At 44.8% G+C, this 14,649-nt stretch overlaps 2 protein-coding genes across 2 annotated transcripts; one reads left to right on the top strand and one right to left on the bottom strand.

Moving 5' to 3' along the window:
* The first annotated feature begins 8,744 nt into the window (after positions 1–8,744).
* On the top strand, positions 8,745–9,201 carry LOC141129657 (histone H3). The gene has a single exon (XM_073617752.1). It carries the CDS (start codon positions 8,765–8,767, stop codon positions 9,173–9,175), a length of 411 nt encoding a protein of 136 aa, XP_073473853.1. The 5' UTR covers positions 8,745–8,764; the 3' UTR covers positions 9,176–9,201.
* Positions 9,202–10,405: 1,204 nt separating this feature from the next.
* On the bottom strand, positions 10,406–11,246 carry LOC141129656 (histone H1.5-like). Its single transcript, XM_073617751.1, has one exon. The coding sequence runs from the start codon at positions 11,215–11,217 to the stop codon at positions 10,549–10,551; it is 669 nt and encodes a 222-aa protein (XP_073473852.1). The 5' UTR covers positions 11,218–11,246; the 3' UTR covers positions 10,406–10,548.
* Between the last annotated feature and the right edge of the window lie 3,403 nt (positions 11,247–14,649).

The following is a 14,649-nucleotide window of genomic DNA, read 5'->3' as shown; positions in this document are numbered from 1 at the left end:
TGATAAAATGTGATGACAGCTCATTGATGGAAATGGTGGGTGGCTCTTAGAAGAGCCTTTGTGTCTTGTGTTGGGGTAATGATGATGATGATGGGGGGATTACTTGGCGCTGGTGTACTTGGTGACGGCCTTGGTGCCCTCGGAGACGGCGTGCTTGGCCAGCTCTCCGGGCAGGAGGAGGCGGACGGCGGTCTGGATCTCCCGGGAGGTGATGGTGCGGCGCTTGTTGTAATGAGCCAGGCGGGAAGCTTCGCCGGCGATGCGCTCGAAGATGTCATTGACGAAGGAGTTCATGATGCCCATGGCCTTGGACGAGATGCCGGTGTCGGGGTGCACCTGCTTGAGCACCTTGTACACGTAGATGGCATAACTCTCCTTCCTGCTCTTCCTCCGCTTCTTGCCGTCCTTCTTCTGGCTCTTGGTCACGGCTTTCTTGGAGCCCTTCTTGGGCGCCGGAGCTGACTTGGCTGGTTCAGGCATGATAAGGGTTAACGATATCTTCTCCGCTCAGTGAAGGGAAAATGTGCTGGAGCCGCCCTCATGTGCTGCTTATATAGGCGTCCTATGCAAATGAGCCTCATCCCTAATCACTCTTCTATTGGAGGATTCAATCATGTGATGGGGAGTGACGTCATGCTTTCTTTTCTCCTTTACAGATTGGTTTAGAGACAAGTCAGGACAGTATTGGCTGGATTGAAACAGGACCAATCACAGCATGTGACGTCAGAGCACTGAGTGTATAAAAGAAAGGGGAGTGGCTGTGTCGTGACATTCTCTAGTTTCGATCATTCGGTGATAATGTCAGGACGCGGCAAACAAGGAGGCAAGGTTCGGGCTAAGGCCAAGACCCGATCATCCCGGGCTGGTCTGCAGTTCCCAGTCGGTCGTGTTCACCGCCTGCTCAGGAAGGGCAACTATGCCGAGCGGGTCGGGGCCGGAGCTCCCGTCTATCTGGCCGCCGTGCTCGAGTATCTGACGGCTGAGATCCTGGAGCTGGCCGGCAACGCCGCCCGCGACAACAAGAAGACCCGCATCATCCCCCGACACCTCCAGCTGGCTGTCCGCAACGACGAGGAGCTCAACAAGCTGCTGGGCGGAGTCACCATCGCCCAGGGAGGAGTCCTGCCCAACATCCAGGCCGTGCTGCTGCCCAAGAAGACCGAGAGCCACAAGGCCGCCAAATCCAAGTAATCATCCCCGACAATTCCTCCACCTCTATTACCCAACACAACGGCTCTTTTCAGAGCCACCCACCTCTCCATACAAAGAGCCCGACATACATTGTTTTGTTTCCTATTCTCCGATGTGTGATTCATAGTTCACCCTAAAAGCAAACACGTTATATTCTTCACACTTCTTAAAGTAGGAAGATTCGGCCCCATTATACCTCTCCATAAAAAGACACACATACATTGTTATCGGGGGATCTGATTGTAAAAATTAGACAACCGAAAAGGATTTTCTTTTACATGTTGATGATGTGATCCGGACGGGAGAACAATGTGTCCGTAATAAGATAATGGTGAAATATTTGATATAGTAATGTGATCTCATTACAGGGACTTCATTCTCCTCCATCCTTTCTAGTAGTTCTGATGATCACAAATCATTCTCCCAACTGGAAAGGAGCCCACAGATCTCATCCCCTTCTTCACACCCCACAAGGAAATATTCGTTTTACCAAAAAAAAAAAAAAAACTACTGGTTGTGGGGCAAAGAGCTCAAATTTTGCCCGCCAGAATTGTGAAGATCACAGACAAAAAATCACCCCTTTTCTACCGCCAGATCCGACATTTTAATTTCGGTTAGACGGGAATGACTTCTGATTAAATACTAAATCAAACATTTATATATGTTTTATTTTATTCCAAATCCTCGGAATCCACTACTACACACACAACGTTTATCTTCCTTTATGACGGAAAATAAAGCATTCATAATGACATACGTCACTGACCGATATTTCTTCTTCTCTTACATGTAGCGGTGACAGATTGTCCTCATATCACACCCCGAATCTGTCTATAGAGAAATGTCAGGTGACTGGCAGTAATCAGGACACCGCCAGATAAATATGTACAATCATTTCACAAAACACATTTTTCAGGTCTGATAAATCAGGTCGGTTTCCTGTTCAGATTCTAATAAGTGACATTGTCTGCAGAATACATTGTCGCGGCCCCGCCCCTTTGCATCCCCCCTCAGCCTTTTATACAGACATGGGGGGGGGGGGGTCCCAATAACAACTCCGAGTGACAAATGTGTAAAAGATGAGAACCACAGACAACACCAATCCGTTTGTATCGACTAAGGAAAGTGGTGTTAATTGATGAACAACCTACCTGAAATATAATAAAAGTGACATAACGATATTGTAAGACAGATCTGTTGTTACATCTAAAGGAAATCATACAATCGGATTGCATGGTGTATGTTTAGCTAAAAGGAACTTCCTTTCACACACAGCAAAAATGTATCATTACAGGAGAAATCTATAGACAGCCCTTTGGATGAGAAGGTGGGTGGCCCTGAGAAGGGCCTTTGTGTAGATGAAGTGGGTAGTAGGGGGGTCTATGAGGGTTTAGCCTCCGAATCCGTAGAGAGTGCGGCCCTGGCGTTTGAGAGCATAGACGACATCCATGGCGGTGACGGTCTTCCTCTTGGCGTGCTCGGTGTAGGTGACGGCATCGCGGATGACATTCTCCAGGAAGACTTTGAGCACTCCGCGGGTCTCCTCATAGATGAGTCCGGAGATGCGCTTGACACCCCCTCTGCGGGCCAAACGTCGGATGGCGGGTTTGGTGATGCCCTGGATGTTGTCCCGGAGCACCTTCCTGTGCCGCTTAGCGCCTCCTTTCCCCAGACCCTTCCCTCCTTTACCGCGACCAGACATGGCGACTCTTCTCTGTTACTCAGAAGAACTGAAATTGACTGATTGCCCGCCCTCCTTTTATAGAGACTTTGCGGAGCTGATGGAAACCATCCTGAGAAAAGGCGGAGTCACACCCATTCATTACACAGAATAGATTTGTTTTTCCATTTGTAAGGCTCCTACACATTCTGCTGTTTTGAAAATGATGGCAAGAGAAATCCATCTAGAGATGTGAAATCTATTCTTGCTTCTTAATGATTTTCTAGGTATTCTTCAGAGATTATACCGAAAATATACATTTTCGGACTCCTGATAACAGAAACCACAATCACCAGATACTATTGTTAATAATAATGTCATATTTATAAAATAGTACTCTGAAAAGGAAAACTATATAAAGATAAGCCCTTGTTTTTCCCCCTGTTTTAAGCCTGAGCGGACCTGATAGGAGACTAATGGAAAAGGGGCGGGGCCACAGAACGTTGGTTTTCTGCAGAGAATTTCACATTCTTAGAACCTTGTAAATATGTGGCAGATTGCATGTTACCGAGGGGGAACCCGATCTGGTTCTTCAGACATGAAATATTTACTTTATTCATTCATTGTACATGTGTATCTGTGTCATGGTTACTAACATGAATTGCACATTTCTTTTTAGACATATCCAGGTTGTGATATGAGGACGATCTTAACTGATAAATGTCCAGAAAGAAATAAAAAAAAAATAATATCAGTCAGTGACATGAACATCATATTCTGTGTGTAGCAGTGGTGAGATCCTGGGTTCTGAGAACATATAGAAGTGTTTTCTCATGGTTCAGTAACAAACAGATTCCTTTCCTAATCATTCCGGACTAATGACATGACAGTGTTAATCATATTTCTCCGATAAATGTCTCATCCGATCATCTCCTCGGTGTCGGATTTGGCGGTAAAAGAGAGATGAATATATATCTGTAACGATCTACATAATTCCGGCGGGCAAAATTTGAAAACAGCTATTTTAAATCTGAACCAATCACAGCTGTGGGCGTTTCCTTCTTCATCCAGTAATACTGCCTTCTTTTGAGGACTCCAAAGAAATGTATTGCGAGATCTCTCTATGTTTTCAGCCCAGAAAATACTTGCACAGTAGACTTTCTATTGATCTCTATAGCAGGGCGGATTCTGTATTCTGAAGTAAAATCAAAGAACAAAACAATCTGAAATGAATATTTCAAACGTATTTCTTGGTTAATTAATTATTATTATTATTATTATACAGGATTTATATAGCGCCGACAGTTTACGCAGCGCTTTACAACATTAGGGCAGACAGTACAATTACAATACAATTCAATACAGGAGAAATCAGAGAGCCCTGCTCGTTAGAGCCTACAATCTAGGAGGGAGGGTCAACTTATACAAAAGGGTAATAGCTGTGGGGGATGAGCTAATGGAGAAAATAGTGCAGTTGTTAGATGGAGGCAGGATAGATTTCTCTGAAGAGGAAGGTTTTTAGGGATTGCCTAAGGCTCTGTTTCCACTAGTGCGACTTTTCATGCGACTTGGGACTGAAAAGTCGCATGACAAATTGTTTCCTATGATTTCCAATGAGTACCGTTCATATCTGTGCGACTTCAAGTCGCAGCGACTTCAAAGTAGTCCCTGCACTACTTTGGTCCCACTTTGATGCGACTTGAGGTCCATAGATACAGGCATTGCTTCAAATCGCGGTAAAAAGTTGCGGTAAAATCACGGTAAAAATCGTGGCAAAATCGCGCGACTTTGGGGACGCACTAGTGGAAACATAGCCTAAAAGTGGATACATTTGGAGACAGTCTGACAGATCGGGGTAGGGAATTCCAGAGGATGGGCGAGGCTCATGAATCCATGAATTAATCCATGGATTGAATAAAGAAATGATGACAAAATTGCAGTATTTATTGTTCCCCTTTCAGTCATTCCTCCTGGTTATACATTTTAATAGGGGTGCCGCCACTGCACTTTTCTATTCCAGTTACTATATAACCCTTTCATGACTAAGCCTATTTTTGAAATTTGGTGTTTACAAGTTAAAATCCATATTTTTTGTTAGAAAATTACTTAGAACCCCCAAATATTATATATATATATATATATATATATATATATATATATATATATATATATATATATATATATATATATTTTTAGCAGAGAATCTAGAGAATAAAATGGAGATTGTTGCAATATTTTATATCACACGGTATTTGTGCAGCGGTGTTTTAAACGCAAATTTTTGGAAAAGGGACACTTCCATGAATTTTAAAAAATCCAAACAGTAAAGTTACCCCAATTTTTTTGTATAATGTGAAAGACTATGTTACGCCGAGTAAATAGATACCAAACATGTCACGCTTTATAATTGCACGCACTCGTGGAATGGCGACAAACTATGGTAGCTATGAATTTCCATAGGCGACGCTTTAAATTTTTTTTTTACTGTTACCAGGTTAGAGTTACAGAGGAGGTCTAGGGCTAGAATTATTGCTCTCGCTCTGACGATCGCGGGGATACCTCACATGTGTGATTTGAACACTGTTTACATATGCGTGCGCAACTTTCATATGCGTTTTCTTCGCTGCGCGAGCTCGCGGGGACGGGGGCACTTTAAATTTTCTTTTTTTTTTTTTTTTTATGTATTTTATTTATTTTGTTTTATTTTTATTTGTATTTTTATAGGTTGTGACAGGTACTCTTTATGGAGGGATGGGGGGGTCTAAAAGACCCCCCATCCCTCCTTTACACTTCAAAGTATTCAGATCGCCGAAAATGGCGATTCTGAATACTGTATATTTTTTTAAATTTGGCACCATTGGCAGCCGAGTAAACGGGAAGTGACGTCAAGACGTTACTTCCGCGTTTACATTGAGAAGGCTGGAACGAAGCCGCCGACAGCTTCGTTCCAGCCCGCCCACAGCCGCCGGAGGCACCCGATTGGACACCGGGCCTCCCGATCGCACGGGAGGCCCGGTAAGAGCGGCGGGAGGCAGCAGGAGGGGGGATGTCCCCTCCCGCTCCTCCGGTATAACAGCCAAGCGGCTTTTAGCTGCATCGGTTGTTATATACGGATAGCCGATCGCCCGCTCGAAACAACTGTACCGCAGTTGCAGGCATCATCCCGGTATAACCCCGGAAAGCCGAGTACGCATATCTGTGTACGGTCGGCGGGAAGGGGATAAAGTCCCCACAATGATGCTCCGGTGTGTGTTCCTTTAGGCCATACACTACACCGATGTATTGCAACATCTCTAATCTCCAATTATCTCTCAGCAGTAAAGTATCTCCGAGAGTCCCGGAACAGATTCCTTGTAATACATTGTATCATTTCTCCACAATCCTCCCAGTGCAGAATGATGGCTCTCTGATCACCTTGTATCCCTTCTACACTGACCATGAGATAGTAGCAGGCACAGCTGCTGCATGTTATCATAGGGGCAAAAAGGCCATTCAGTCCTTCAGTGTACATCCATCCACACAAGGATTTCATGTCATCACTTGAACTGTATCCATTTCCGAACGCAATTTCTTGGGAAAAAAAAACAAAAAAAAAACTTTGATTAATTAAAAAATGATAACATATACCCATTTTCTTGTTTTAAATATTTTTGATAAATGATGTTACACCCAGTAAATTAGGAAGTGGAATCAGGAGGGAAAACATTACGATCTTCCAAGATCTCCATACAGAAGCAATGTGTCAGTGTTACACCTTCATCTGGACTAGTCTGATCACTTGGGGATAGTTTTTATTCCTTTGTATTGAAGATTGTCAACGATAACAGTAAATCTCCAGAGGGTCACTTCCAGGCATTGAGGTCCCTGGTATAAAACAACTTATTACAGGGTTTACAAAACAAATCTAAATGGTTCATGTATAGTGTTTGAATACAGTAAGTATGGAAAATTGAGCAACCACTCCAGTCCTCGAAAGGGCAAAGTTGGATGGGAAGTTCACAGCAACATGAACAGATAAGGAGGAATGGGCCTTGATTTTAGAGTATAGAGTATAGGGATCAACATGGTCGCAAATCAGTTGTATTGTATCCAGATATTTAGTTTGGATACACATGGACCCTCTAGATCAGTGGTTCTCAACCTGGGGGTCAGGAACCCCTCAGGGGTCAAATGATAATTTGCCAGGGGTCACCGAATCCTGGGCTGTTCCTGAAGCCCACACTGCTCTCCCAGCCTTTTTGCGGCTACCCAGCTGGGCTGTCCCTGGAGCCCGTGGCCGCCCACTTAGCCTATTCGCAGCCGCCCATTCAGTTCACGGCATGGCTGGGGGACAGAGACTAGAGGCTAGAGGTCAGCTGACTGGTGAGGAATGTGAAGTAGGAGGGGCTGGAGGAGACCCTATCTCCTGATTTTGGCATAGGTGCCACTGTTACGAGACACCACAAAGTCAGAGACATAGTGAGTAACCTGTGATTATGGTTGCCATTAAAAGTGCCCCCTACAGTTCTCAGATCAGCAGATGAGCTTGATCAAGAGCACCTAAGTTGGCTGATCAGAACTCCCCACCAGCACTGCCACTCATCCCATTCCCCCCACTCCTCACCAAGGAGTAAGAGAAGGAATAAAAATAGAGAATACATGGAAGGGAGAGGAAAAGAGGGGGAGGAACAAAGAAAAAGGGAGGGAAAGAATAAGAGAAAAGATGGCTAGAGAGAGGAATGGGGAAAAAAAAAATAAGAAATTAGGATGGAGAAAGAAAGGGAAACAAAGAGAAAGAGTGGCACATCCTAAAATGTACCATAAGGGGTTTCAATACTGTACGAATGGAAGGAACTCAGGGAGCGCTGAATGTCCATTAGGGGCGCAAATTACTTGTCTTGCCTTGGGTGCTGACCACCCACGCTACAAAAATAATTTTACTGTTGGGGTCCCCACAACTTGGGAAATTTTATCAAGGGGTCACAGCACTAGCAAGGTTGAGGACCACTGCTCTAGATCGACCTAGGTGTCTTCTAAGCAGTACCTATAGATATTTTAGCTGCCCAAAAACATAACATTTAGGATTCTGTGTATGTTTAGGGTTGCTGTCAACCGGTTTGTAAATTAGGAGACCTATTTGAGCTTTTTTTTTAGGGAATGTTAACCATTGTTACCGAGTACAGGTGTGCACTCTCACCCAAAAGTCTTCCAGGTGAGAAACAACGTTCCCCCCCGGCCACAGCCTCGAAAGCACACGAGGGACACTTCAGGGGACTCCTCCATCCGCCTTTATTGTGTCATTTAGTCATCATAACATAGAGAGGATTTCAGTGACAGACATCCTATGGGTTCTATAGTGGAGCTGTCCACAGAAGACAGTGAAGGCGGAGATGTTCCCGGAATGACCTCTAGGTGGCAGAGTGGAACGATAGATGTGATGGAGTCCGGAGAGCAGAGAGCCTCAGCCCCCCACAATCCCCCTGATCCCCATTACAGGGGACATGAAAAGTGTTCTTTATAAGTCAGATGTATACCGTGATCGGTGACCTATAAGAAGTGAGCATGGACGGATCCCCCTGATCCCTGTGCTGTGTATTTGGCGGAACAGACAACAGCTGCTCAGTGTGGAATCCCCGTTCACACTTTCTATTCTAATTAATAATCCACATTGAAGGAGTTCAGAGATCTCCGAGTATTGTGTGATGTGCGGAGATTTTACTTTGGATTTGGGAAAACAAAATAGCGATTTATTGCAAAAATAGAACGTGCAGATCTAGGCGGGCAATTTGAAAAAAAAAAAAAAAAAAAGGCGCTTTTCAATGAGGAGGAGGAGTGTGCTCTCATTGTCCAATCAGAGGGCTGGAGATGTGTATAAATAGCGCTGCAGAGCGGCATAAGCTCACGTTCCTTGTATCAGCGAAGCACTGAACAGTCATGGCAAGAACCAAGCAGACAGCCCGTAAGTCCACCGGAGGCAAAGCTCCCCGCAAGCAGCTGGCCACCAAAGCCGCCCGCAAGAGCGCCCCGGCCACCGGCGGAGTCAAGAAGCCTCACCGCTACAGGCCCGGCACCGTGGCTCTCCGAGAGATCCGCCGCTACCAGAAATCCACCGAGCTGCTCATCCGCAAGCTGCCCTTCCAGCGCCTCGTCCGAGAGATCGCCCAGGACTTCAAGACCGACCTGCGCTTCCAGAGCTCCGCCGTCATGGCTCTGCAGGAGGCCTCTGAGGCTTACCTCGTCGGACTCTTCGAGGACACCAACCTCTGCGCCATCCACGCCAAGAGGGTCACCATCATGCCCAAAGACATCCAGCTGGCACGCCGCATCCGCGGGGAGAGGGCATAGAGAGAGACACACACTCCGAACTACTACTAATCCCAACACAAAGGCTCTTTTCAGAGCCACCACATCCTCCTATACAAAGAGATCTATATACTCCATCATCACATCGACTATGACAGGGAAACTCGTACAAGACATCCACACATCTCCCCACCTCCTTCCTCAATAGACATCTACACCCACTACATACCGATTATGTTTTACACTACTCATTTTTTTTTTTCTCTAATCTTTTCCTCTGGACTGCTCCATGCTGTGATAGAACTTAAGTCACTTGTACAATAATCCTGTCAGTCCAGCCAAGGCCCCCCCGGGACACTCCGCCCCCCTCTTTCCCTATCCATCACTTCTCATCTCTCCAGAGACCCGTCTGGAAATATGAAGGCTGACTAGGAAAAAAAACTGCCAAGTCCCTTTTCTCATTTTATTTCAACACTACCGCCTTATATCGGTGAACATTTCTTCTACTTTATGGTTTATCTGAAGGGATTATGAATGTTTGGCCGGGGGGACCATATTTGTACAATGGGGGGCTCATGAGAATAAGAGAATTATCTTTGAGTGCGGTGTTAGATTGTCATTTATTGATACAATTATTTCCAACATCAATCCATCACAAATGGAGAGACTAGAAGGAACAATTCATCCAGTATTGTGTGAAAAAATCCGGGGAACTCCCTTTTTTGTTCCATTCTCTACCGCCCATGGATGGGGGGGGGCTAATTGTTGCATAATGGAAAACTGTGAAATTATGGCGGGCAGTTTTAAAATTTCCAACTCCGCCAATCATAACAGCCTGTGCTTCATCTGTCAACCAATGAGAGCGTTTATAGTATCCTACAATGAAATTTCTGACATGGAACCTGAAATGTATCAGTTTCCCTCCGAATGTGATATCGGGGCCGCTAGACCTGGGGATGGTAAATCTGTAACTGGATATTTATTTAGTAAAGAGTACATTGCCCACATAACACAATGATCTTGTCGCTGATCATTCTTACTCCACCTCCCTGGGGAGATCTCCCAGTGCGAAAATTGTCTCCAATCCGCACCACAGAAGTGTATATGTATATATATATATATATATATATATATATATATATATATATATTGGGGGGGGGGGGGAAATACCTGAAGCTATCCTTTGTATCAATGACGGATGTCATGTGAAGAGTCCTGTGATCGGATCTCCCGCTGTATTCTATATTATTCTATAGAGGGGATTGGGTAAGGTGGTCACATTGCTCTGTATGGAGGACTTCTAATGCGGCCCCCCCTGGTCGCTGTGTGTATGTAGAGCTCTGTCAGGAGGAGGTGGGTGGCTCTGAGAAGAGCCTTTGGGGGGTGTAGATGAAAGGAGGTCTCTCCGGTGGGGATTATTTCTTCTTTGGAGCGGCCTTCTTGGGCTTGGCTGCTGTCTTGGGTTTAGCCGCCTTCTTAGCCGGACTCTTGGCGACTTTTTTCGGCTTGGCTGCAGCTTTGGGCTTCTTGGGGCTCTTTGTCACCTTCTTGGCTTTGGCAGCTGCAGGCTTTTTTGCGGGTTTCTTGGCGGCCTTCTTGGGGCTCTTGGCTGCGGTGGGGGCTTTGGTGGTGGTCTTCTTCTTGGGGGACTTGGCTGGCTTCTTGGCGGCCGGCTTCTTGGGGGACTTGGCCGCAGCCGATGGCTTCTTGGTGCTTTTCTTGGCGCCTGCCGCCTTGTCCTCCTGCTTCTTGTTGATCTTGAAGGATCCGGAGGCGCCATGTCCTTTGACCTGGACGAGGGTCCCCTTAGTCACCAGCCCCCTGATGGCGATCTTGAGGCGGCTGTTGTTCTTGTCCACATCGTATCCTCCGGCGGACAGGACCTTCTTGAGGGCGGATAGGGAGACCCCGCTGCGCTCTTTGGAAGCGGCCACGGCTTTGACGAGGAGCTCGGACACGCTGGGACCGGACGGCTTCTTGCTGCCTTTCTTGGCTCCTCCGGCTGCCGCCTTCTTGGCCGGCTTCTTCTTGGCGGCGGGCTCCGCTGGAGGAGCGGCGGCTGGGGCGCTTTCAGTCTCCGTCATGATTCCTCTTCAGAAAGGTTTACAAAACGTTCATAATACGATGATCCGAGCGCTCTGCCTTTATACAGTACGATCGTCATTTCTATTGGTTGGTACACAACACGCTGTCTGCACTCCTATTGGTTACACATTAGACACGCCCACCCACTCTTACTTCAGTAATAGGGAATCTTCTCTCTCTTGTTGTGTTTTCCGGGCAGAGAGAAAAATGATTTTATTCTGGAATAGAACGATGTCCGATCTTCATCGGGGACCCGATCTGCTCACTGGACTGTCACTTATCGGGGGGTCACTTACAGCTGTCAGGAGCTGCTGAGGAGGCTGAACACAGGGGCTGCAAACACAGCCATCCTCCTGAGTGTGTGTCCCATTCTTCCTTCTATCTTGTTTTCTACACAAATTCTACCCAGAAAACAATCTTCTCACATCTCCCACTAGAATGATCTTCACATTAGATGAGTGAAGAGTGACCATCGGGAAACATTTCCCCCTAATACACAACTCTGCTCATCTATAGCTGAGTAGAAGGAGCCTGGAACAAAAACATCAGCCGGTGACATGAGATCCTTGTGTGATGTGATGGCAGATATTGTTATACATACAAATGTCTCAGCTGATTACACAATGTCATGTTTGATGTGCTATGTATCATTATCTGGTCATCATGATACATCTATTGTTATCCAGATACTTTGAGTATGTTTATCGATCTCTTTTACTACACAGCTATATATCCTACGCGGGTGCAATGCTTGCTTTGAATCCTTCTATCTAGAATATAAGTTTATTGTTTTGGTGATCAAAGAGTCAATCCATCAGCATTGGATCCCCCAAGAGATCATTTCAGTAACAAGAATTTTGCTGAAAATCCTAATATAGTGTAGCTTTAGGTGAATCTTGATAGTAAATATTGGCTATTTGTAGGTTAGTGAGGGGTGGATTTATTTCTAGGCTACTAAAATAAAAACATGCATACTGACCACAAAACGTATTTTATTCTGTTAACATTCTCCAGGACAAGATTTCAGGGTGTTCCCTTCCTCTCAGATCCAAAGAAAACTAAAAGTAAAGGGAATTCACCAAAAGAATTGAACTTAGGGATTTAAATATTAGACCCCCTTTACCCCATTATCATCTCCCCTCTGTATCCCAGTTAGGTCCGCTCCTCCTTTCCCCAGATAGCATCTCTTCTCTGTATCCTCAATATCTCCTCTCCTCTGTATCCCCCAGAGCCCCGATCTACTAGTGTGGATGAATTCCGGCTAATCCTGAAAATATACAGCGCTAAAAACTTTCACTGATCCAATGATCCCAATCACATGGAAAGTACATGTATCTCATAATACAATAAATCTCCAGAGACCAAGATATGAATTCTAAATAACTACTAGATTATTGTAAAGAAAGGAAAAAAGGAAAAAGATAGATAGATAGATAGATAGATAGATAGATAGATAGATAGATAGATAGATAGATAGATAGATAGATAGATCGATCGATCCCCATAAACTTTACACATGATGTCCGCCTCCTCCCCCAACTTTATTCTGATTTATACTCAATATATAACACACCTCTCCTTCCTATCATTAATAGCACCGGACCACCGTATGTATAAAAGCATCGCTCCTCTATATCATGAATAGCACTTCTCCACTGTATCCTAATTAGCACGACTCCACCAATATCTCCATAAAGAGGACCTGTCACCTGACCAATACTATCACATAGGGGGGATGGGAGACACTGGGACTGAAAAGACCACCAATATATCCATAAAGAGGACCTGTCCATCCAACTGGGGCACCCCTTAGTTCAAATCCTGTAAGTTGTTTTATACCAGGGAGGGACCTGGAAGTGACCCTCTGGAGATTTACTCTGATCACTGACAATTTTCAATAAAAAGGAATACAAAAAAATGGATCCCACTCTATTACAAATGAAGGTGCAACACTGACACCTGGCGGTGACAAGATACATGGCATCTGTACTGAGATCTGGGAAGAGATACAATGTGATTCGTTGTAATGTTTTCCTTCCTAATTCCCAAATTGTGTTTTACAATGTAGACTTTTGTAGCTAAACCAGAACAATGTCTGGGGATCTAGTGAATTGGAAACACAAGCGGCCATCTAGATACTTGACGTTTTTTGTTATTTGTTTTTTTTTTTCCTTGGGGGGGGGGGGGGGTAGATGTACCTGGCTAGCAAAGCCCATCGAATAATCCAGAATCATTTTGTACATGGTTAGAATGAAGTCACAGCTCTGATGTGTGGTATGTGGGTGGCTCATTTCCACTATGCAACACATAAAGACATCCACCTCTCCATACAAAGAGCCCCACATACATTGTTATCGGGAGATCTGATTGTAAATATAGATAACAGAAAGTTTGATCTCTATGGGAGAACAATGTGATAATGACCACACACCTCTCCATTAGGGATGAGCCAAACACCCCCGTTTCGGTTCGCACCAGAACCTTCGGATGGACCGTAAATTTGCACGTTAGAACCCCATTGACGTCTATGGGACTCGAACGTTCAAAATCAAAAGTGCTAATTTGAAAGGCTAATTTGCACGGTATTGTCCTAAAAAGGGTTTGGGGACCCGGGTCCTGCCCCAGGGGACATGTATCAATGCAAAAAAAGTTTTAAAAACGGCCGTTTTTTCGGGAGCAGTGATTTTAATGATACTTAAAGTGGAAAAAAAAAAAAAAAAAAAAGTGAACTATTCCTTTAAATATTGTACCTGGGGGGTGTCTATAGTAAGCCTGTAAAGAGGCACATGTTTTCCGTGCTTAGAACAGTCCCTGCACAAAATGACATTTTTAAAGGAATAAAAGTCATTTAAAACTGCTTACGGCTTTAATGTAATGTCCGGTCCCGGTAATATGGATGAAAATCAGTGAGACAAACGACATGGGTACACCCCCCCCCCCCCCCCAGTCCATTACCAGGCCCTTGGGTTCTTGTATGGATATTAAGGGGAACCCCGCACCCAAATTAAAAAAAGGAAAGGCGTGGGGCCCCAGGCCTTCTGAACAGCAGCATGCAGGCGGTGCAAACAAGACAGGGACTGTAGGTTTGTTGTTAAGTAGAATCTGTTTGTAATTTTGAACTGGTACATTTTTAAAGTGTAGCTCCAGCCAAAAAAAATCTATTTTTAAACTTTTTGGTAAACATAGGGAAGGGTTATCACCCCTGTGACATTTGTTTTGCTGTCTGTGCACCTCTTCAGAAGATTTTACCTCACTTTCTGTCCCAATGACAAATGTTTTTTGACAATTTGGGGTTTTTAGTTAAACAAGGATTGGTGATAAAGCATCAGTGGAGAGGAAACATGTTTTTCCCATATTAACTCTTACAGGAGAGAATTTCCTGTCCTAGGGGTAGATTTCATCTCACTTTCTGTTGTCTCCTTCCGTTTGCA

Source organism: Aquarana catesbeiana, linkage group LG02, assembly GCF_042186555.1.
Source record: "Aquarana catesbeiana isolate 2022-GZ linkage group LG02, ASM4218655v1, whole genome shotgun sequence".
Classification (NCBI taxonomy): Eukaryota; Metazoa; Chordata; class Amphibia; order Anura; family Ranidae; genus Aquarana; species Aquarana catesbeiana.
The sequence above is the reverse complement of the archived record's forward strand: the minus strand, read 5'-3'. Positions and strand labels throughout refer to the sequence as shown.